At 42.4% G+C, this 25,727-nt stretch overlaps 1 protein-coding gene across 12 annotated transcripts in view; it reads right to left on the bottom strand.

The window, feature by feature from the left end:
* Positions 1 to 1,470: 1,470 nt before the first annotated feature.
* Positions 1,471 to 25,727, bottom strand: part of LOC309717161 (uncharacterized protein) — a 73,524-nt gene continuing 49,267 nt past the window's right edge. For 6 of the 12 annotated variants that reach the window (XM_082551492.1, XM_082551500.1, XM_082551493.1 and 3 more), the window contains 14 exons: positions 12,021 to 12,064; positions 11,360 to 11,627; positions 10,961 to 10,989; positions 10,356 to 10,635; positions 9,924 to 9,973; positions 9,762 to 9,835; positions 9,371 to 9,585; positions 9,005 to 9,258; positions 8,592 to 8,720; positions 8,018 to 8,165; positions 6,331 to 6,360; positions 6,041 to 6,088; positions 3,926 to 3,969; positions 1,471 to 3,767 (listed from right to left, as the gene is read on the bottom strand). In XM_082551492.1, coding sequence (XP_082407618.1) covers positions 3,489 to 3,767; positions 3,926 to 3,969; positions 6,041 to 6,088; positions 6,331 to 6,360; positions 8,018 to 8,165; positions 8,592 to 8,720; positions 9,005 to 9,258; positions 9,371 to 9,585; positions 9,762 to 9,835; positions 9,924 to 9,973; positions 10,356 to 10,635; positions 10,961 to 10,989; positions 11,360 to 11,627; positions 12,021 to 12,064 — 1,892 coding nt within the window. In that variant the 3' untranslated portion in view covers positions 1,471 to 3,488. The remainder of the gene's footprint in view (positions 3,768 to 3,925; positions 3,970 to 6,040; positions 6,089 to 6,330; positions 6,361 to 8,017; positions 8,166 to 8,591; positions 8,721 to 9,004; positions 9,259 to 9,370; positions 9,586 to 9,761; positions 9,836 to 9,923; positions 9,974 to 10,355; positions 10,636 to 10,960; positions 10,990 to 11,359; positions 11,628 to 12,020; positions 12,065 to 25,727) is intronic. The other 6 variants (XR_014279634.1, XR_014279635.1, XM_082551496.1 and 3 more) reach the window with 6 other exon arrangements.

Here is a 25,727-nt window from a genome sequence, read left to right as displayed (position 1 = left end):
GTCCATCGTCTACAGAGCGAGAGAATATATATGTTTATATGTGTGTGTGTAAAGATGCTACAGGGATCCAATATTGTAATATTACTGTCTGCTGATTTATTTGTTGCACATTGTCCTTCTTATACTGTGAAACATGTAATAACCTGCTGTAGCCCAGGATCATGTGGGATCAGATAAACATGCAGTGTGAGGAAAGCTGTGTTGGTCTGATATATCAACACGTTACAGTTGATTTCCACAGGAACGCCCACTTTCATCAGGAGCGCTCTTGGAGAGAAAATCAGACACTTTTTCCACAACATCTCCACAGTCATCTATGTGAAGGACTGCAAACTTGTCCAATATGTCAGGGACGTCATCTGCACAAGAAAACTTGAATCATAAATGTAATTTATTGTTAAATAATAATGCCTTCATGTCCTCTTACCGATGCAGATCCAGTGTGGCAGGTGAACTTCATTTAACTTCCCAGCAGTGACTGTGACGTCCATCAGAGGACCTGCAGGCATGTATTGTCTGCTCTCCATCCTCTCCATGTGTCCGTTTTTTACATATTTATTTATTTTTGACTTTATTTGGTTCCTGAGGTGATACCTGATAATCTCTGCACCAGATTCTGCTCATCTTCATTAAAGCCTTTCTGGTCACCTCCACACACTCTCGGCTGTACTTCTCCATCATCACATTCACTACATCCTGAGTGTTTGCTGCTTTCAGTTTGCTACTTGAGATGAGGAGTGAATCTTTCTGCTATTCAATCAGTGACTTGAATTCATCCAAGTGAGCAGCTTCTCAGTCGTCATAGTTACCACCTGGAAAATGAAAAAGTCATTTTGTACCTGCAGGACTGAAGCAGCCGGTCACTTCTTATGCAGGAGGTGCAGGGCCAGCGATGGTGACACAGCAGATCCTGACACGTATCTACACAACTACATGGATGTTTGCTCCTTCATGTTGAAATTAGCGTCACATGTTTAAAAATAGTCATTAAATGATTTTGAGCAACCTTTGAATGAAAGATGTCCAACATCACACATCACAGGTTACATTTTCATATCGTCAGTTATTTCCACCTGCATTTTGTTCCTATGAAGTTACAGCTGAATAATTCAGTTTGCCTTTTAAAGGTAAACTATAAAACCACAGTCCAAAGACATGCAGTTAGTGTGGTTTAGTTAACTGGTGATTCTAACCTGCCCATAGGTGTGTATGGTTGTCTGTCTCTCTGTAGTAGACTGCCGTCCAGGGTGTACCCCGCCTCTCGCCCTGTGGTAGCTGGGATAGGCTAATAAGGATAATGGATGGGTGGAAAATGTAAACTGGGTTAAATGATTAAGATAAACCTCACTGACACTTGTTCTTCGTGCTGCTGGATTAAAATGGAGTTGATGGAGTCGACGCTGATCAGCCTTTGTAGAACTGAACGCTCCAGAAAGGCTGGAGTTTAAATGAACGAACGAACCAGAAAACAAGGGTAAAAAGGAGTCTTTAATAGCAATTACACCATATAAAAATTTGTACGTACAAGTCAAAATATAAGGACACATTTAGGAACAGTCTGAGTTTCTTCCTTAGACGAATAAAGTCCTCAGAGTCAGGAAACATCCAGTTCTGTGTAAATAAAGCCGTCCGATCCCGGTCTGACATTTCTGATGTTTGTAACGTTTCTTATTGACTGCTTCCATCATTTTAATGTACTTTTAGTCATTCATTTAACTATTCCTCATTCTTACTGTTATTTATGTGTTGATCTTTCTCATTTTGTGATATTTCAGTTTGACTGACTGATGCTGCAAAACAAAATGATCCTGTAGGAAAATAAAGACTGACCTGAACATCTCATCTCTTAAAATACAAAAGCACAGCAATCATCTTACTGAGTGATCTTCATTGTACATTGTTTCATTGTTTTTAGGCCGCTTCATTCCAGCAAAAGTTTCACCGTATAAACATGAAAGACATGTTTTTACAGATTTTAAAATTTTAAAAAATGAACGAGTTTCTGACAGTAAATAGTTAATAGACACCAATGTTGCTCCCTGATGTATCCGAAAAAATATTTTATTGATAAAGAACAATTGTATTTATGTGGCTATATTTAGTAGAAAGCCAATATAAAATGTTTAGTGACGTGCTTAAAAGGGAATTAAAAAACACAAAACAATGATTAAAGCAGGATATTAAAGATTAAAAAGTATAAAATTCTCCAGTTTATCTTCAAAGCAGTCGTCAAAACCTCTTAAAATGTGAGAAACATGGCAGTAACAGATGCAGGTCATGATGTTCCTCAGTAACTTCTAACCTTGGAAACTTTTCTCATTCAGGCTTCACTCCAAACCAGACTGAGCATCGACCACAAGAACAAAAGACAGAAGATAACAGAGTTCATATGGTGTTAATGTAAAATTATTCTGGAAGACTTTTCTTTATGTGGCACATTTATACTGTGACATGGATTTATCGTCTTCAACAAAATGAGAATCATAAAGCTGTTCATGATATTTTTGTATGTAATTATACATATAATGCTCATTTTCAGGTTAATATTTTTAATTTTGGACTGTACTCGATTAGCTTTGTCTGAGTCACAGTTCAAAATCATCCTCATTTTTCTTATACTTGGTTTGGTTGTAGCTCCTCATCCTCTCTGAAACAAGCTTCTTTTTTACTCCTCTCCCTTTAAGGCAACTTTGTTCTTATTGGCTGTTTCCCACAAGCAGAAGGTTTGAGGGACAAGTGGGTGGAGCTTCTGTGAAAAGGGCCAGAACTGGAGATCAGCAGTATTAGGATACCGCCCCTCAATGACATCACACATTACAGAAGTTAAAAAAACCACATAAACCTGAGTGTTTGTCTCACAGTGAGTATCTGTAAACATGATGATCTCATTATCGTAAATTTGAAAGTGTATAAATGAAAACAAAGAAAAGCACAACAAATGCCGTCTTTTTACAAACTGTGCTGCTAGAAACAAACAGAATGTGTTTCTATGAAAGAAGGAAATGAAATCACTGTCAGATCATTTCTACACATTTAAACCTGAAATAATTCTGCAGAAAATAAAAACATGACAGAAAATTAAAAAGAGAAAGTTAAAATAAAATGAAAAGATTAAATATTACAATAAAAAAATGCTTCAAAAATCTTGATCTCATCCTCATGTTTGCATCAACCTAAGAACACGAACACACACACACACACACACACACACACACACACACACACACACACACACACACACACACAGTAATTTTCAAATAGATGTTATTTCCTGTATTTTAACCTCAAATCTGCTCCTACATTATAAACTCTCCCTCATGTCAGAGTCAGTTGGACGGGCAGTCAGACTCTCTGCTACTTTCCATACTACAATCATGTAGTGCACTGAAAATAAATTCAGAAGCTACAAATCTAACTATACAAAAGTATTTTGGATTAAGTAAAATATTCATAAAATCAATGATGCCATTTTGATTGTTACCTTTGCATCATGAGCTGCTGTCTGATAACTTCTGCACCAGATCATTTCTGTTAATTTTCTTTAAAACCTTCTTGGTCACCTCCACAGACTTTTCTGTGTAGGTCTGCACCACCAGGTCCACCAGGTCACAGGTGCTGGCCTTCTCCAGTTTGCTCTCTGGGATGGGTTGGAGCTCCACCAAAACATCACGGTCCCGCAGGAACCACTTGAACTTTTCAAGCTCCTCCTTTTTCAGATCTTCCAACATTTCCAAAAGCTTCTCTCTGTCTGAGTGGACTGTTAATGCCTGAGAACAAACAAAGTGATTTAATAATAACCTTCTTAGAGGATAACTGATTAATAAGTAAACAAAACCATCACACATGATCATTTTTTAATAACAGGTATAAGTAATGAATTAAGTGAAGCTGTGGTGTGAGGACAGAATCATTTGGTTCTACTTACTTTCTGCATCTGTGCAGACAGATGTTTGTCCACAGTGTTTTCCTCTGAGAAAGGACATAAAAATGAGATTATCTTTACTTGTAAAGTTTTGTAATAAAATAAATACATGATACATAATAAATGAAACAACTTTTCTCTGTCACAAAATGCCCAATCAGCAAATCCTGAATCCATCACTCTATGATCCAACAGCCAAGACTGACTCCAGACAAAGTGAAGGAAACGTTGCTGACAATCAGCTCACATCCAGGTGCTGATCACATCAGACCCTTCTTAATGATTCAGGCAGCCTTTCAAACATTTCCTGTCCAGCTGATATTATTGTGTTATGTAAATATAAGAATCACAGCATCAGTGATATTAAATATGAACACTCTGAGATGTGGTCCACAGTAAGTAACCCTTAATAAGGACTGCCCCAGGTTGCAGATTTTGTTGCTCTGCATTATTTTGATGAGTTCACAGGAAGGTGAGCGAGACAGAGAAGTGTACACAGTGTGAGCACTTCAGTGCACCGTCTTGCTCCTCATCTTCTTCAGCATCAGATTCAAGCTCCACTCCAGTGTTTACTGTGGATCTTTCTGTAGTTTTATATCACATCTCTCCAACAGCTGCCACATTGCATGCAAGTATTGATGACATGATAAAACAGCCACAGACAGCTGTGAAATGTGTTGTTCTTGCAGAAGACTAAGGCTTACAGAGTTGCACCAGGAATGGTAATTTTTCTAGTACTGCTCATGTGATTAGGCAGAGGATCAATAGGGGGTCCTCGACCCTTTTGGGGACACTCCCATAGGGCTTAAAATCTGGGACGCTCCACCAGTCGCTCTTAGAACTGAAGAAGCTTCTGAAACGTCTTCAAGAAACTGAAAGACGTCCAGATGCTTTTCTTTCCGAGCTCCTTAGAACACCTGCTGACACTTCCAGTTTCCTGAACATCGTCCCCATTAAGGATAAAACTCTATCCCACCTGTCTTCAGTCAAGTCAGGGACACCAGTTCAGTGCTGCAAACAATAGATATCTGAGAATATCTCAAACTGATCGTCCTCATGTCCACAGAGCCAGCAGCTTCATACAGAAAATGGCACTATGTGGTTCAGTTCTATATTTGGCATTTTACCACAAGTTCTGTTGAATTCTTTAACATCTAAAAACATTCGTTAACTGGTGCTAAAAACTGGTGGTAAAAATAGAACTGACTCGATTTATGCATTTTGACAGTCCAGTCAACAGCATCAGTAGATTTGGAAAAGCTGGTTGGTGCCATTGTTGAACAAGAGCTTATTCATTCATTCCCTGGCATTTTGCAGTACTTCAAATATGAGGTCAGCAACCAAAGGAAACCCACCACAGCCAAACACAAAGTGCAGTTCTTTTTATACACAAATCATGTGAAACATCTAACCTTGTACTTTACCACTTCTTTGGGATTCATCTGAAAGTGAAACAGATGAACCAGTAAAAATACAGAAACACCGTATTTACTGGGCTGATCTACCAGTAGGCGTTAGCTTTAATAATAACTGTCGTCTAGCTGAATACAGCCACAGATGATGTCGTCTTCACTGCCCTGCACTCTCTCTTCATACATCTGAAATATAACAAACTCTCTCTCAGCAGGCTGTTTGTGAAGCTGACTGGCAGACTCGTCACTCTGGTCTTCAGGAACACATTGTGCAACTGGATACTGGACTTCCTGTCAAACAGGCTGCTGTTCAGATTGTTAATCTTCATGAAGTTAGAAGACAACACAACCATCATCACTCTGTTGGAGGAAATCAGCTGTTCAGGAAAAAGCCTGGGACTCACAAACCCCTCCAGCATGATAAGGAAGTGATTCACAGAGGGCTGAATACATGAATATTATATTTATCTCTGTAAAGAAAGAAATATAAGCAGGATTGAGTTTAGTGACTCGCTGCCACCGAGAGCTGAGAGACTGAGAGCTCCTCCTTTAGAATGAAAACTTGAAGACAGAACAAAGTATGTAAGCTAACGAAAAGTAAAATTGTGGCGGGAAAAAGGTGTGATTGACGGTTCACTAGGATTCATCAGCGTTCTATGTGTCACATTATATAAAACCACAGAACAGGTAATATTGATGAACCTACCAGCCGACTGAGAGCTGACAGCAGCTGCTCCCACTGAGGATCCTGCAGCTGTTAATAAATAACAAGGAAAGTTTTTAGTTTCTTAACAAATGTTCAAACTTTTTAAATTTCATTATGCTAGCAAACTGAAACATTAGAGACTCAGTGCCACCAAATTAAAACAATTAAATAACTACACCAAAGGATATTCCACTAAACTCTGGTCTACTAAAAAAGAAGAAGAAGAAAATCATTCATTTATAATCTGAGTAAAAGGTTCGTCTAAATGCTCCTTTCGTGTGATATCTTACCTTCGGCTTGACCAGACTCTGGATGGTCATCTGGAATTCAAGAAAAATCAAAATATGGATACTTGACATTAGAGTTAAATATGAAAGTTTCATCTGAATAAAACAGTGTTCAAGCAGCTGGTTGCCATGGGAACCCATTCTCTGAAACGCTCTATGCACTGTTGTTGAGCTAATCTGAAGGCCACGTGAAGTTTGTAGCGACTGACTCTGCAGAAAGTTGGAGGCCTCTGTGATTTTACGTGGCCCGTCACTTTGTGGCTGATTGGCTGTCGTTCTTTGTTATAATACCACTAACAGCTGACTGTATGTATAATATTTTGTAGCAAGGGAATTTCACCACAGCACTAATGTTGTGGATTTTCTATGATATATATGACATATGTACCTGTACACACTGGACATATACTCACATATGTAATCATATATACTTCTATATACTAAATATATACTTATACTGGAGTATTTTTTCTACTTGTTCAAAATCACAAGACCCACATATTTAGGTCAAAGATTATCTTCAATAATATTAATGAAGTTTGTGCCGTTTATTGTACAAACACATGCTGATCAATACTGTTTGAAAATGTACTAGTTAGGATCAATAAGTAACCTTTGACTGTGTTATGGCCAACGGTGACTGGTTCAAACAAAGGTTTCTTTGGCACTGCTAAAGTATGCGCATAGGACACTTTCTCTGCGTTTATCTGTAGCACCTCACGCTGTGTCCAGCCCTTTCGATGCCTATACGGCAAACAAACCTGCCCCCTGTGCGTGAAGCTGGGATTCTGGTTCTCACCTCAGCCACCAGAAGGCAAGAAAAACCTTTACTCGGCATAGAAAGCAGCTTACGTCTGGCATGCGTACCTGACAAAATTGTCAGTTTGATGAGAAAACGGCAGTTAACAGTTAATCAATTTGACAAAGTGAGCCAATTCAACGATGGATGTAAAAGTTATGGGGCAGGGTCAGAAAGTTATGCATCATACGTGGAAGATGAAAAGAAAGAACAAAGGATGAAAGAGTACCCAACGGCAGGCGGAGGGGTCACTGATCCCATATAAGAGGAGGGTCGATATGCCCCGCTCTGCTGCTTCTTCCCTGTCTGTCTGTTGTGTGTCTGTGCTGTTTGTGCTTTGAGGCTCTACACTCCGGGGTTGCTTCGCTTTGCTTGTTCACTTTTTCTGTCATCCTGGTTTATTGTACTGATTTCTGCTGTTCATATGACACTGTTTAATAAACTCTGTTCTAAGAATTCTACTCTTTTCCAGAGGATCTTTTTGAGTGATTGGATCTTAACTGGATCTGAAAAGCTGGACGTCCACAGCATTGGTGGGATAAGGTTATCATACTGGCTTCAAAATGTGCGACTCGACACTTGTTGCACAGGTGGCGTCTTATCACAGGACCACTGAACTCCTGAGAACGAGTGATTCTTTCACATGTTTGTAGAAGAGTCTGCATGTCTTAGTGCTGATTTTATACACCTGAGGCCATGGAAGCGATTTTAACACATGAATGAAAGGATGTGGATGAGCGAGTGAATACTTTTGGAAACATCGTGTCAACCAAACTGCTGCAGACTCTTTTAAGTTTGATGGAAAAAAACCTCTCACATTTGACATTATATGACATACAGTATTTCTTATATTAGTAACAGTGTGGGTAATATTGCTTCATAACCACTGACCTGCTTGAATTTCACATTTCCATAGTGGCTCATCAGCTAGTTCACCATCAGCTGGGTGAGTGTGCACCAGTGTAAGTATGAGTTCACTGCCTGGATTCTTAACGTACACCTCATAGAAGTTTTGCCTATTGTATCTGAGGGTTAACTCCTGTGTTTGAAAAAAACAAAACAAAGGAACTTTAAAATACCTCTGTGAGCGCACACGCACACACACACACACACACACACACACACACACACACACACACACGCACGCGTATAACGCCCCTGCTTGTGCCATCCTTTTGATTGATGGCCCCAGCCTTGACCTTTTGACCCTACCGGAAGTACTCCGGAAGTGACTAATCGAATCCAGATGTGTGTAATATGATCCATAAGCGCGACGAATTGCATCCTGTGGGGGAGGGGGGTACTCCGGAAGTGTCTAATGGATTCCATATTACACACATCTGGATTCGATTAGTCACTTCCGGAGTACTTCCGGTAGGGTCAAAAGGTCAAGAGTGGGGCCATCAATCAAAAAGATGGCACAGGCAGGGGTGTTATACTCTCTCACATGTAGCACAAACTTTACCTTTGGTTGAATTTTTGCACTTGTGTTGTCGGCTTTGAGGCTGAAAGTACGCTCAGTTTGCAGGTACTTGTCTGGGTGTGGTTTTTTGATTCTTTTGTATCCATCTGAGGATTCTTCCTTGTCTATTCCCTGTTATCAGATGATATCAGTCATCAGCAGCTGAAGATTTTAAAATTCAGTTTGGATTTAAAATCGCAAAATAAATTCATGACGAACTGTTAGGATAATGATCATTTTAACTTATTACACTTTTATCATTGAGTTTGCAGTCAGTATGATGTCATATTTAAAAATAATGGTCAGTGTGCCCAGATAATATTTTTCACCTTGTGTCTAGTATAAAATATAAAAGCAATCGTACTGTGACTTTCTTTGCCTGCACTGATCCTAATACATTGAATCTGTTCAGTTACCTGTTCCAGAGCAGGATCCTGTCGGATTGGATAGACGTGGAGTTTAAGAAATGATGTGTTGGGTTTATAGTACATCAACGTGTAACAGCTGATTTTCAAAGGAAAGAATAAACGTATCAGAGCCCCTATTAGAGAGAAATGTGGTTCAGTTAACTTGACATGTGTTGGTGTGACCTCAGACACTTTTTCCACAACATCTCCACAGTCATCTATGTGAAGGACTGCAAACGTGTCCAATATGTCAGGGATGTCATCTGCAGGAGAACACAACAACACAAACATGGTGAGAAGAACAGTTTATAACAGTTTGTGCGCTCACTGTCAGAAATGTCAAACATCTGAAAGTCTTCCTTCATGTCCTCTTACCGATGCAGATCCAGTGTGGCAGGTGAACTTCATTTAACTTCCCAGCAGTGACTGTGACGTCCATCAGAGGACCTGCAGGCATGTATTGTCTGCTCTCCATCCTCTCCATGTGTCCCTCCCAAGATCTAAACTGGTACTGAAAGCTGGTCTTTCCCTTACAGACCCAGCGCAAGCCCGAGACTCTGCATTCAAAGTGTCCTGCTGCAGACTGAAGGCTGAAACAGGAATTAAATACACACTCATGAAGGAACAACAGAGTGAATGGAAACACAGAGAGTAGTCGTGTGAATCGGATGCAAAATGAAGAATTTCCTCTGGGAATAAATCCAAAGCTGAACTGTTTCCTGTAGTTCCAGTTTGCTGTGCTGCAGCATTCAGGAAGTTGATTTACCTGTAAGTTGGAGCCTCGTCTGCATCTGTACTGTTCACCTCAGGTTCAAGTTTAGTCCAATCACTGCAGTCCTGCTGCAGAGGACAGTCTCTTTAGTCAATAAGTACACATGTTTATAAAGAAAGAAACTTTAGCAATAAATGGATGAATGGAAGGGATTACCGTCAGGCTCTGACAACCTTCAAGCTCTGAACTTCTTTCAGTTTTTCGTCCTTGTTGAGACACAAAGAATTCAAATGAATGATGTTATGCTGACATATAAAATCATCCTCTAACTGTCCACATGTTTGCTGTTTGATCACTTTATGCTGTGCAGTGCTGCTTCAACATCAGAACAACATGTTCAGCAGGACGTGCAGCTGAGTGACGTCTAAGATGATCAAAAGCTGATGAATTCAAATATTCTCACCAGTGATGTCAGAACAAGACAGAGACAGAGAGAAAGGTTGGATTCAGCTCTGATCATTTATGCAAAGTTATTTTTGGACGTCTGTTGTGTTTCCTGTTTCTTTTAATGTTTGTTGATTAGAAGTTGTTTAAACAAGTTTATTGTAAATTATGAAAATCTGTTTATTAAACTTTGTTTGGTCTCACCTGAGCTGCTCTCTGACAGCCTCAGCATCAGATCAGGTCTGTTCATGTCTGTTAAAACCTCCACCTCCACCACCTTCACAGACTCTTCACTGCGTGTCTTCACAATCAGTTGAACTACATCAGCTCTGTCTGCTGTCTCCAGCTGGGATGCTGGGATTTTCTGGAAGCCTCTCTTTGTTACTCTCTGCTGCAGGACTCTCTTAAAATGTTCAAGCTCACTGAAACTGAAATTTTCCGGTGTTTCCAGAAGTTTCTCCTTCACTGATGTCATGGATGCTTCCTGGTGGATTAAAATTCATTAGAGCTTAATGATGTAATATTTCCACTGTGATAAATAAATAATATAACTTCTGTTTTGTAACACAGTTACATATATTAGGGTGTTTTTACTTGTGATGAAATCAGATTGACTTCAAAATGAATAAATGAAATTCCTCCACATGTTTTCGTGTTTGTATCACCACAGGACAGTCCAATACACTAATATTTATACATTGTAAAAAAATGTTTTTTAAAAGGTTCTTATTAAGATAAGAATAATGTTTAACCTGTAACTAAAATAAAAACTGTGTAGAGTGAAGTGTGTCTGATGTGACTTTACTCACTGTGTGGAACAGTGAAGGCTGACGCTTTTCTGAGGAAACAGAAAACAGAAAATGACTGAATAATTCAAAACTACTGTAAACATCATAACAATCGAAAGAGAGAAACAAATGTCATCATTACCACCCATTAAACACCAAAAACCCTCACATGCACAACCTTACCAGTTATTAAACTGTTCAAATCCTAAAAATAACTTTCAATGCTGATAAACTGTAACTGTGTGTGTCAGAAGTGTTTCAGCTCAGTGCTGATTGATCAGAGAGAGAGAAGCTGGATTCAGATCGGGTCTGTTGTGTTTCCCGTTTAATTTAATGTTTGTTATTGTTGATTAAAAGTTATTTAAACAAGTTTATTGTAAATTGTGAAAATCTATTTTTAAAACATTTGTTTGGTCTCACCTGAGCTGCTCTCTGACAGCCTCAGCATCAGATCAGGTCTGTTCATGTCTGTTAAAACCTCCATGGTCACCTCCACAGACTGATGACCAAGTTCATCCACCATCAGATCCACAAGGTCTTCTGTCCTGTTTGTATACATCTGTATTTGTGGCAGGCTCATCTTAAAGCACGTGAACGGCAGCAACAGAATAAATTTCCCGAGATCTTTTTTACTGAATTCATTCAGTGTTTCCAAGAGAATCTGTCTAACAGCTTCCAGTTCTTTTTCCTGAAAAACCAAAATAATAAGTTACTGTATAATATCTCTGAGGAAATTCAGTGATTGAAATCTTTAATTCGTTCAGTGTAACTTTAGTAGAAATATCAAATATGAATAAAAAACAACTTCATTAATATTAATATTTTTCAGAATAATCACTGAAATTACAGCTTTTAAAGATAAACAGAAATCTAAAGATGTCATTTCCTGGTTTTATCGTCAGTAGTAGATCCTTCACTCTGTCATCAGTGGAAACATTATTGCTGCAGACTCCACATTAACACTGTGAGAAGCATCCAGTTTCAAAGATGCTTTGTCTGTTTCATCGTGTTTAATGTTCAAGATGAGGATGATTTACAGCCTGAATCTACTGAATGAAAGCTGAGTTAGAGTCACACTCACTCTCTTCAACAGTGCAGCTCCATGTTCATCCACAGAGTGTTTCTCTGAGGAGGAAAGACATTTACAATCAACTCTGAGGATTCAAACATCATCACACATCCAAGTAGAATCAGCCTTCAGACGACACAGATGATTTAAAAGAGAAAAAACAGAATGTAAACTAAAATGACTGACTGTCACACACACATACACACTCTCACTCTTATTAGTATCCCCACGCCCCCCTGCTTAACACCGCAGTTTTACATGTGCACTTTTTTAGGGGAAAATTGCTGTCTATACAGACAATATTCATTTGTAAATGATTAACTAACAATCTTGTCAACACAAAGTTCTTTATTTGGAGCATAGTTCTACAAGAAAGATAAGTTACTGAAAAACTGCTTGTGCTTAAAGTGCGTTGGCACTCTATGGCAATATTGTGGGCAATGTTAAACTTAATCATCACATTGGCCTCCTCTGGCAACCTGTTTGCTGCTGAGTGCTGTTGAAAGGCAGTGGGAGAGGGGACACTTGGGCAGTTCATTTATTGCAGCATATAATGTGTTTTCCGGATACACTGTGCTTTTTCAGTGTCCAGAGATTGATGGCTCTGTGTCAGAGCACATGGCTATGAATTTGAGATTGATCAAGCCTTAATTTAACAAAACCTGCATCAATAATTCTTTTCATCTTTTCTTATTACCCACAGCTACATCCACTTCTGTCAGGCCTAGGCTGCTCACTAGGGCTGGGTATCATCACTGATTTCTACAATCCATTCGATTTGATTCAATTTTTCCTGAGACAGTCAGAAATATTATAATTCTGATCATTTAATAGTACTGATACATGTGCGACTTCATCAGAGGTGTGAACATCACAGCAGATGCCTTTGTGTCAAAGTAACTGAGGATAAAACAGAAAAACATGAAAGATTTTCCTGGCCTGGATTTTTAGCAGATAACCTTAAAAATATTCTGCAATTTTGCATAATTTTAAAAAGTTTAAATTTCTTCAGTATTGAACAGCAGAAATTAGACTTTCATATTATATATACACATATATACACATATATGTTAGATTTGTATTGTTGATTGTCATTTATGCTTAGAAATATTTACTTATATATGCTTAGAGTTTTGTAATTAGTTGTAGATTGGTAGAGGTTTTGATCCTTGATAGTCTGCAAACTTTGTGTGTATTAGACAGCACTTTGGGAGCATGAGAGGTCATACCGTGTCTTATTGTTTTATGGTAGGATTAACGTAGCTACGTCTGTTCTAGTCTAAGTGCTCTTTGTTTAGATGAACTGCAGGACTTCCTCACCGTGTTATCTAGGATGAACCATCTAGGGTGAGGGGGAGGCTACCCTCTTCCTGACCAAGGATGTTTGACCCTTTGATCAACAACACACACACACACACACACACACACACACACACACACACACACACACACACACACACACACACATACACACGGTACTCTTTGTTTGTATGTAGACGTCGTATGTTAATGAACCTATGCATATTCATGTAACCTCAATAAAAGGACAGTGTTACGGGAGGACGGACGAGAGCTACTGGGGTCAAGCGAAGGAACGGCGCTCTGTCTGGTTCTCTCCCGTGCACGAGTAACATGAAGAACTTTGCCTATTTGTGTCTTGCTTAGCAGTGTAATTATATTGTCTTCAACGTTCCAGCGGATGGGTTCAAGCTACAAACCTATCAACATATATACATACATATATACATATATATATATATATATATATATATATATATATATATACATACATACACCTATACATATACATACACATATACATATACATACATACATACACATATACATACACATATACATATACATACATAAAAAAAAAAAAACACCCAGCACGCCCCTGCGGGCGGTTTATCCTTCAAGCTCGGGTCCTCTACCAGAGGCCTGGGAGCTTGAGGGTCCTGCGCAGTATCTTAGCTGTTCCCAGTACTGCGCTCTTCTGGACAGAGATCTCCGATGTTGTTCCCGGGATCTGCTGGAGCCACTCGCCTATCTTGGGAGTCACCGCACCTAGTGCTCCGATTACCACGGGGACCACCGTTACCTTCACCCTCCACATCCTCTCGAGCTCTTCTCTGAGCCCTTGGTATTTCTCCAGCTTCTCGTGTTCCTTCTTCCTGATATTGCTGTCATTCGGAACCGCTACATCGATCACTACGGCCGTCTTCTTCTGTTTGTCTACCACCACTATGTCCGGTTGGTTAGCCACCACCATTTTGTCCGTCTGTATCTGGAAGTCCCACAGGATCTTAGCTCGGTCATTCTCCACCACCCTTGGGGGCATCTCCCATTTTGACCTCGGGACTTCCAGGTTATACTCGGCACAGATGTTCCTGTACACTATGCCGGCCACTTGGTTATGGCGTTCCATGTATGCCTTGCCTGCTAGCATCTTGCACCCTGCTGTTATGTGCTGGATTGTCTCTGGGGCATCTTTACACAGCCTGCACCTGGGGTCTTGCCTGGTGTGATAGACCCCAGCCTCTATGGATCTTGTGCTCAGAGCTTGTTCTTGTGCTGCCATGATTAGTGCCTCTGTGCTGTCTTTCAGTCCAGCTTTGTCCAGCCACTGGTAGGATTTCTGGATATCAGCCACCTCCTCTATCTGCCGGTGGTACATACCGTGCAGGGCTCTGTCCTTCCATGATGGTTCCTCGTCTCCCTCCTCTTTCTTGGGTTTCTGCTGCCTGAGGTATTCACTGAGCACTCGGTCAGTTGGGGCCATCTTCCCAATGTATTCTTGGATGTTCGTTGTCTCATCCTGGACTGTGGTGCTGACACTCACCAGTCCCCGGCCCCCTTCCTTCCGCTTAGCGTACAGCCTCAGGGTGCTGGACTTGGGGTGAAACCCTCCATGCATGGTAAGGAGCTTTCTTGTCTTTATGTCAGTGGCTTCTATCTCCTCCTTTGGCCAGCCTATTACCCCAGCAGGGTACCTGATCACGGGCAGGGCGTACGTGTTGATGGCCCGGATCTTGTTCTTACCATTCAGCTGACTCCTCAGGACTTGCCTGACCCTCTGCAGGTACTTGGTGGTTGCAGCTTTTCTAGCGGCCTCTTCATGGTTCCCATTCGCCTGCGGGATCCCCAAGTACTTGTAACTGTCCTCTATGTCTGCAATGTTGCCTTCTGGTAGTTCAATCCCCTCAGTTCTGACTACCTTCCCTCTCTTTGTTACCATCCGACTACACTTCTCCAGTCCGAACGACATTCCAATGTCATTGCTGTAAAGCCTGGTAGTGTGGATCAGTGAATCGATGTCTCGTTCACTCTTGGCATACAGCTTGATGTCATCCATGTACAGGAGGTGGCTGACAACTGCTCCGTTCCGTAGTCGGTATCCGTAGCCAGTCTTGTTAATGATCTCACTGAGGGGGTTCAGGCCTATGCAGAACAGCATATATATATATATATATATATATATATATATATATATATATATATATATATATATATATATATATATACATATATGTGTGTGTATGTATGTATGTATGTATGTATGTATGTATGTATATATATATATATATATATATATATATATATATATATGTATGTATGTATGTATGTATATATATATATATATATATATATATATATATATGTATGTATGTATATATATATATATGTATGTATATATATATATATATATATATATATATATATATATATATATATATATATATATATATATATGTATGTATATGTATGTATATATATATATATATATATATATATATATATATATATACACACACATACACATATATATATATATATATATATATATATATATATATATATATATATATATATATATATGTGTATGTGTGTATATATATATATATATATATATATATATATATATATATATATATATATATATATATATATATATATATATATATATATATACACACACATATATATGTATGACCTTATGACCTTAACGCCACAACACGGCAAATCTCCGTTAACGAGCTACCGCCGATCACCCCGTGCATGGGGCTAGACGGCCAACACGTTAACGAGCTAACTGCGCTAACACACTAGTTCCCACTAGTAATTGAGCATTGCATGGCACATCCAACATACTGTTTTACTTTAGTCCATGACTCGCTTACCTTCAGGGTCATACGTCACATGAAAACCAAAATAATTCCAAACGCCAGATCTGAATGAGAGTGGGGTCCATGTTACAAGGAGAGCTTAACTTCTGTCTTGCTAGCTTGCCCTGCGCTCTTCCTTCTGACTATGCTGTTGTGTTGAGCGCTCAGTGGATCTGCGCTCGACAGTGCAGCCTAGGCGGAGTAGTCGAACACAGATTCACTGAGCGCTCAACACAGACAGCATCGTCAGAAGGAAAGTTGATAAAATAAATTACAAATGTTGTATTGTTCGATACATATGCGTACCGAACCGAAAGCACTGTATCGAACGGTTCAATATCGATACGAATATCGTTGCACCCCTAATATAAACACCCAGCACGCCCCTGCGGGCGGTTTATCCTTCAAGCTCGGGTCCTCTACCAGAGGCCTGGGAGCTTGAGGGTCCTGCGCAGTATCTTAGCTGTTCCCAGGACTGCGCTCTTCTGGACAGAGATCTCCGATGTTATTCCTGGGATCTGCTGGAGCCACTCGCCTAGCTTGGGAGTCACCGCACCTAGTGCTCCGATTACCACGGGGACCACCATTACCTTCACCCTCCACATCCTCTCGAGCTCTTCTCTGAGCCCTTGATATTTCTTCAGCTTCTCGTGTTCCTTCTTCCTGATATTGCTGTCATTCGGAACCGCTACATCGATCACTACGGCCGTCTTCTTCTGTTTGTCTACCACCACTATGTCTGGTTGGTTAGCCACCACCATTTTGTCCGTCTGTATCTGGAAGTCCCACAGGATCTTAGCTCGGTCATTCTCCACCACCCTTGGGGGCATCTCCCATTTTGACCTCGGGACTTCCAGGTTATCTTGGCACAGATGTTCCTGTACACTATGCCGGCCACTTGGTTATGGCGTTCCATGTATGCCTTGCCTGCTAGCATCTTGCACCCTGCTGTTATGTGCTGGATTGTCTCTGGGGCATCTTTACACAGCCTACACCTGGGGTCTTGCCTGATGTGATAGACCCCAGCCTCTATGGATCTTGTGCTCAGAGCTTGTTCTTGTGCTGCCATGATTAGTGCCTCTGTGCTGTCTTTCAGTCCAGCTTTGTCCAGCCACTGGTAGGATTTCTGGATATCAGCCACCTCCTCTATCTGCCGGTGGTACATACCGTGCAGGGGCCTGTCCTTCCATGATGGTTCCTCGTCTCCATCCTCTTTCTTGGGTTTCTGCTGCCTGAGGTATTCATTGAGCACTCGGTCAGTTGGGGCCATCTTCCCAATGTATTCTTGGATGTTCCTTGTCTCATCCTGGACTGTGGTGCTGACACTCACCAGTCCCCGGCCCCCTTCCTTCCGCTTAGCGTACAGCCTCAGGGTGCTGGACTTGGGGTGAAACCCTCCATGCATGGTAAGGAGCTTTCTTGTCTTTATGTCAGTGGCTTCTATCTCCTCCTTTGGCCAGCTTATTACCCCAGCAGGGTACCTGATCACGGGCAGGGCGTATGTGTTGATGGCCCGGATCTTGTTCTTACCATTCAGCTGACTCCTCAGGACTTGCCTGACCCTCTGCAGGTACTTGGTGGTTGCAGCCTTTCTAGCGACCTCTTCATGGTTCCCATTTGCCTGCGGGATCCCCAGGTACTTGTAACTGTCCTCTATGTCTGCAATGTTGCCTTCTGGTAGTTCAATCCCCTCAGTTCTGACTACCTTCCCTCTCTTTGTTACCATCCGACTACACTTCTCCAGTCCAAACGACATTCCAATGTCATTGCTGTATAGCCTGGTAGTGTGGATCAGTGAATCGATGTCTCGTTCACTCTTGGCATACAGCTTGATGTCATCCATGTACAGGAGGTGGCTGACAACTGCTCCGTTCCGTAGTCGGTATCCGTAGCCAGTCTTGTTAATGATCTCACTGAGGGGGTTCAGGCCTATGCAGAACAGCAGTGGGGACAGAGCATCTCCTTGGTAGATCCCGCTCTTGATGGTAACTTGTGCTATGGGCTTGGAGTTGGCCTCTAGTGTTGTACGCCACATCCCCATTGAGTTCCTGATGAAGGCTCTTAGGGTCCCATTGATCTTGTACAATTCTAGGCATTCCAGTATCCAGCTGTGGGGCATTGAGTCATAGGCCTTCTTGTAATCAATCCAGGCAGTGCACAGGTTGGTCAGTCTGGTCTTGCAGTCTCGGCTGATTGTTCTGTCTACCAGTAGCTGGTGTTTTGCACCTCTGGTATTCTTGCCAATTCCTTTCTGTGTCCCGCTCATGTATTGACCCATGTGCCTGTTCATCTTAGCCGATATGATGCCTGACAGGAGCTTCCATGTAGTACTGAGGCAGGTTATTGGTCGGTAGTTGGAGGGGACCGGTCCCTTCTTGGGGTCCTTGGGGATCAGGACCGTCCGGCCTTCAGTTAGCCATTCCGGGTGTCTCTCGTTAACTAGCAGCTGGTTCATTTGTGCTGCCAGACGCTCGTGGAGTGCAGTCAGCTTCTTCAGCCAGTAGGCGTGAACCATGTCGGGCCCTGGTGCTGTCCAACTCTTCATACTGGAGACCCTTTCTTGGATATCTGCCACTGTGATGGTTACTGGACCCTGTTCAGGGAGGTCGCTGTGGTCTGCCCTCAGATCCACTAGCCACTGAGCATTGCCGTTATGGGTTGCATCCTTCTCCCATATGCTCTTCCAGTATTGCTCCGTCTCCAGCCTTGGTGGTGCTGTTCTCTTATTGTTCCCTTGCCACTGAGCCAGCTGCATGCATGCATATATATATATATATATATATATATATATATATATATGTGTGTCATGTTCCTGTGATGACCACCATCACCACGGCTTACAGCAGCATGAGGTGGGTGACTATATTCTGGTGTTTTTTCTAAGGAGCAAACTAAAATTAACACAGACTTGCCAGTTCATGGGCCCGGTTATGAAGAGCCTGTTCATGTTCGTGAAAGGACTAAGACAAACAAGTTACCGCCCAAGTCTTCCACAGAACATCTTATCCCTCTGCACAATTATCTAGCATCTCTGTGTATTGATCATGCCACGACCCATGCTTCTAAGAAGTCAGGCTTTAAGACTGTTTTCACTGGAGATGCTAGCCGTGAGGCTCAGTTAAGCCCCTGTGGGACTGAGACCCAGGCCAGGTTGGATCCAGAGGCTGAGTTGGAGGACCCAGTTTGCTCTGGACCTCCCGAAGAGCCTGTTGCTGCTTCCATGGGGGTCACTGGGCAGTTTGTGCAGCCTCTTCCAGTGTCTGCTGGGGGTTCAGGTGAACCACTCCAGCACTCCGCGGCCCCCACTCCGCCATCAGTTCCTGCTGAGTGTTCTGGAGAGACCGCCCTGCCGTCTGCGGTTGCCATGCCGCCACCTGCCACGCCTCAGCCAGAGGTCTCCGCACCTGCTGGCTCTGCCTCGCCTGGTTCTGCCACGCCTCAGCCTGAGGACGACGCCTCGCCTGGTCCTGTCGCGCCAGCTGGAGGTTCAGCCGAGCCCGTCCAGCATCCTGCCACACCTGCTGCAGCGCCACCACCTGGTCCACCACCTGCGGCTTCCACGCCATCGCCTGCAGCGCCACCACCTGGTCCACCACCTGTGGCTTCCACGCCGTCGCCTGCAGCGTTACCACCAGTAGTTTCCATGCAGTCGCCTGCAGCGCCATTATCTAGTCCTGCCTCGCCTGGTCCTTCCACGACCCAGCCAGAGGTCGATGCCACGCCTCTGCTCGTCTCGCCTGCCATGACCCAGCCAGAGGTCGACGCCACGCCTCTGCTCGTCTCGCCTGCCAAGCCATGGAAACCCACCAAACCACCCGAGGGGTCACGTCCACATCCACACTACCGTCGACCGCCAACCAAGCTGCCCGACAGGTCTCGTCCATGCCCACGTCGCTGCCGGCCGACAGCCAAGCCGCCCGACAGGTCTCGTCCACATCGCCGCCGGCCGCCTGCCAAGCCGCCCGACAGGTCTCGTCCACGTCGCCGCCGGCTGCAAGCCAAGCCGCCCGAGTGTGGCCAGCCATACCTGCTTCGCCACTGCCACCTTCCACATGGTCGGCCCCCTGAACCATTGAACTATGGACTGCTATGCTGTCGACCTCCAGGACGGCCCCCTGATCTGCCTGACTTTGGACTCTTGTGCCATCGACCTCCAGGTCGGCCACCTGAACTATTTCGCCATGAACTCCTTTTCTGCGGAGATCATGGTCGCCCTCCTGAAACAGGGTCTCGGACTATTAAGCCCTTGTGTTTGGACTGAGTGCTTCAGATTCTTTGTTTTTTGTGGTTTTGTTTCAAATATCCAGTGGCCTTCAGGTTTCCATTGATGAAGAATGGACCCACTATCGTTGTACCCCATATACCACACCAAACCACCACTTTTGTTGTTCCAACAGTCTTGGAGGGATCCATCCAATGTGGGTTAGTGTCAGACCAATAGCGGTGGTTTTGTTTGTTAACTTCACCATTCACATAAAAGTTTGCCTCATCTCTGAACAAAATCTTCTGCGTGAACTGAGGGTCCTGTTCCAATTTTTGTTTTGCCCATTCTGCAAATTCTGTGTGCCGATCTGGGTCATCCTCGTTGAGATTGTGGATCAGGGAAATTATTTTACTGCTATTGGTAAATAATCATCATCATTACCATTGCATTAATAATATAATTTACAGTATTGATATTGCATTCAGATGTTTAAACAGTGTGTGTGTCTTTCAGAAAGACCAAGTTGCAGGCTGACAGGAAGTTGCAGGCTTTGCAGAACTGAAACCGAAAGTAGTCTAAGTGCAGGTTATTTTGAGGATTATATGTGAGGATGAGCCTCTGTTCTGGTGAAAGGTCAGAAGTGCAACGGGTGAATTGAGAGAGCATTTGAGGACGACATATACACATACACACACACACACATTAGTTAGACTCATTTATAGGTGAGAAGTTGGTCATGTTTGTCTCTGGAAAGAGGAACAGCGTCTGGCAGGATGTGGGGCTCGTGTTCCAGACGAGATAGAAGACAATGTTCTTTTAAACCGTGTTAAAAGTCATTGTGGTTTTGATTTGACGTATGTATATATTCTGTCTGTGACGTATGAAGGGGCGTCATTAATTCCAACCCTGATGCTATAAAAATCTGTGTATGCTTTGATTAAGTCGAAGATCAATCCCTGTCTGCGTGCAGACTGGTCTTCCCACGCGTGTATTCATTAAAATCAATTGTTTGACCAAGATCTTCTGGACCAATGGTTGTTTGTACTTTCCTTCCTCAATCTTTGAACCTTAACAAGATGCTGCAGTAGCTGGAGTTTGTAAGGGTGCCATTTGTGAGTAGCTAATATCCGCCGAAGGGATGTTCGACTAATGCCACTCTCCAGTGACATGCGGTGAGTGCTACGCTGTGGGCTCTTGCTGAATGAAGCTAGGACAGCCACTGATGTTTCTTCATTAGTGACAGTTTTCTTGCGTCCACATTTTGGCAAATCCAGCACTGAACCAGTTTCACGAAACTTAGCAAGCAGTTTGCCAACTATAGCATGGGAGATGGGTGGTCTCGTAGGGTGTCTTGCATCGAAATCTGCTGCAATCACCCAGTTACTGCGTTCACCAGATATCAACACAATTTCGATCCGTTCCTCACGTGTTTACCTCTTCGACATGTCAATGGATGTGAACAAAGAGAAACTTGTAAATAACTCATGATAGAATAAAGTTACGTTGAAACCACGCACACCATTGTTTTTCTCGTGACATTACCAATAAGTTTGATGTGTCACATGGCCCTCTTCCTATTGAAAAAACAAAAGTTGTATCCAAGATGGCCGACTTCTAAAAGGCCACCATGGTCACCACCCATCTTGAGGAGTTTGCCCCCTCACATATACTAATGTGCCACAAACAGGACTTTAATATCACCAACCATTCCCATTTTATTACGGTGTATCCATATAAATGGCCCACCCTGTATATACATATATAGACACGGACTTTCAAAGTAAAACAGGAAACATAACACAGAGACGCGAACTTGACAAGGGGATACAGCTGACAGGGGAGACAGAGCAACTAGAGAACACAGAGACATAAACCATAAGAAAACTCTAACAAAGAAACCAAAGACTAGAAATGATAAATAATATGATAAACTCAAAACCCTGAGTCAATGACCCAGGCATCCTAACAGCTTTCTTGTGTAAATGTAACTTTGCCTGTTATTGTGTAAATACTTAAGCTATTGTGTAGCCTACTTCACACACATGGAGAAATGCCAAACTGCCTTTCACTGTTCTTGTAACAGTGACAATAAAAAGCTATTCTATTCTATTCTAAAAGTCAGAGGGAATTAATGACGACATTTATCAAAAATGAATCGTAGTTTGATCTTCTTTTGCTGCTGGTTCAGTGAATTTTGGTTGGAGAGAGACAAAACCTGCAGCTCAGAATCTAGCGCAAAAAAGATGTAAACACAAAGCGCTGACGCATCAGAATCTTTGAACTGTCGGCTTTCAGCCCCAACGGCGTGTCCGTGCAGTCGGGTGAGAAAGCCGAGAAAGAGAAAGCGTCGGTCCGCGCTCTGTGTTCACGTCTTTGTGCTATCGCTTTATTCAAGCTACTCATCTCCCTCTTCCACCTGCACTTTCAAACGTATACACAGGACTACGGACAACTACAGGACCACGGCCAATCATAGAGATCCATCCCCTGACTCTCTCTGATTGGGACACACGATAGGGGTACGATGTGTTTGCAGTTGTTGACCACATGGAGACTTTTATTTTTCTTTTACTGCAACAGCTTTTTTTTTAGTTGCACTAATCAAAAATTTGGTCTCATTTGCGATCAAATTGGTCGCAATCTAGAGCCCTGTATGTATATATTTAGTCTGTTAACTACTACATTTTATAAACATTTTGCTCTTACTATTTTTTACATACTATACTGCTGAGTGACTGTCTGCTGCTCGTCAAATACATTTCATTGCAATGTTGACCCTGTGCTAACTTGCATATGACGAATAAAACTGAAACCGAAACAACCCAATAAAAAAATCCATCCATCCCTGAACCAACTTAGGGTTGTGGGGTGTGGAACCTATCAAACTTGTCACAGAGAGCGAGACAGTATTATTCACAGTGTAACAAACAGAGATATATACCCTTTCACATCCACAGCTAATTTGGAACCACTAAACAAGCATGTGTTTGGACTGGAAACCAGAGCACTCTGAGGAAAAGCATGCAGTCACAGGGAGAACATGCTGTGTGCACTGTCCTGACTCTTGGTGGCGCTGTCACTTGGTGTTCGCTCACTCTGCGGTAGAGTATCACGTCCTGTTCCTGCTCAAACACAGTGGTGTTTCTGAGTAGCTTATTTGCTTAGCAATTTAATTAACAACTTTTAAATACATTCTTTTTCATAGTATAATCTTCACCTGCTTCATCCGAAGCACACTTTCTGTGTACTCACTACCTAATTTATACCCAAAGTATTCACTCACTGTCTCTGTACTGTTTCGCTAGCTTAGCTTAGCTCGTAGCCGACTCGTTAGCACCATGGCTACTTCCCTCCTGCACTTTCTTGCTCATTGTGTCAGATGTTTAGTTACTCCTCGGCCTCCTTTAGCAGTAATGATATCTGTAACAAATGTAGCATATTTGCAGCTCTGGAGGCCAGGATTACTGAATTGGAGACTCTGCTTCGCACCCTCCATTCACCCATAGCTAGCCAGGCCCCTGTAGCTGGTGCAGCCGAAGATATAGCGGCCCGCTAGCTGTTCCCCGGCAGACCCCAAGCAGCTGGGGAAAGAGGGCGGCTGGGTGACGGTGAGGAGGAAGCATAGTCCTAAACAGAAGCCCCAGGTACACCACCAACCCGTTCATGTGTCTAACCGTTTTTCCCCACTCGGCGACACACCCGCCGGGGGTCAAACTCTGGTAATTGGTGATTCTGTTCTCAGACATGTGAAGCTAGAGAAACCGGCAACCATAGTCAATTGTCTTCCAGGGGCCAGAGCAGGTGACATTGAAGGAAATTTAAAACTGCTGGCTAAGGGTAAACGTAAATTCAGTAAGATCATAATTCACGTCGGCAGTAATGACACCCGGTTACGCCAATCGGAGGTCACTAAAATCAATATTGAATCGGTGTGCAACTTTGCCAAAACAATGTCGGACTCTGTAGTTTTCTCTGGTCCCCTCCCCAATCAGACCAGGAGTGACATGTTTAGCCACATGATGTGGGCTTCATAGATAATTGGCAAACCTTCTGGAGGAAACCTGGTCTTGTTAGGAGAGATGGCATCCATCCCACTTTGGATGGAGCAGCTCTCATTTCTAGAAATATGGACAAATTTATTAAACCCCCCAAAATATGAGTATCCAGAGTTGGGACCAGGAAGCAGAGTTGCAGTCTTACACGCCTCTCTGCAGCTTCTCTCCTCCTGCTACCCCCCCAAAAACCCATCTCCATAGAGACTGTGTCAGCTCCCAAACAGACAAAAAACAAACTAAAAACCAGCAACAAACAACTTAAACATAAACAATTACAAAGAAAGAACAATAAAGTATCCACATCTGAACCAAAGAGTAAAACAGTGAAATGTGGATTATTAAATATTAGGTCTCCAAGTCTCTGTTAGTACATGACTTAATAATTGATCAACAAATTGATTTACTCTGCCTTACAGAAACCTGGTTGCAGCAGGATGATTATGTTAGTTTAAATGAATCAACACCCCCGAGTCATTCTAACTACCAGAAATCTTGAAGCACAGGCCGAGGGGGCGGTGTGGCAGCAATTTTTCACACCAGCCTATTAATTAATGAAAGACCAAGACAGACTTTTAATTCATTTGAAAGCCTGATGCTCAGCCTCGTCCACCCCAGCTGTGAAACTCAGAAACCAGTCTTACTTGTTATCATCTATCGTCCACCTGGGCCTTACACAGAGTTTCTGTCTGATTTCTCAGACTTTATATCTAATTTAGTTCTGAGCTCAGATAAAATAATTATTGTGGGTGATTTTAACATCCATGTAGATGCTAAAAATGACAGCCTCAACATGGCATTTAATCTGTTATTAGACTCAATTGGTTTCTCTCAAAATGTAAAAGAACCCACCCACCACTTTAATCACACTCTAGATCTTGTTTTAACATATGGCATAGAAACTGAACATTTAACAGTGTTTCCTGAAAACCCTCTCCTGTCTGATCATTTCCTGATAACATTTACATTTACAATAATTGATTACACAGCGGTGGAGAGTAGACTTTATCAAAGTAGATGTCTTTCTGAAAGCGCTGTAACTAAGTTTAAGAATATAATCCACCCACTGTTATCATCTTCAATGCCCTGTACCAACATAGAGCAGAGCAGCTATCTGAACGCTACCCCAACAGAGGTCGATTATCTTGTTAATAATTTCACCTCCTCACTACGTACGACTCTGGATACTGTAGCTCCGGTGAAAGTTAAGGTCTCAAATCAGAAGTACCTGACTCCGTGGTATAATTCTCAAACATGTACCCTAAAGCAGATGACTCGTAATCTGGAGAGGAAATGG

The sequence above is a fragment of the Aulonocara stuartgranti genome, assembly GCF_965226115.1.
Source record: "Aulonocara stuartgranti genome assembly, chromosome: 11".
Taxonomy (NCBI): Eukaryota; Metazoa; Chordata; class Actinopteri; order Cichliformes; family Cichlidae; genus Aulonocara; species Aulonocara stuartgranti.
Note: the sequence above shows the minus strand (reverse complement) of the source record. Positions and strands in the feature narration are given on the sequence as shown.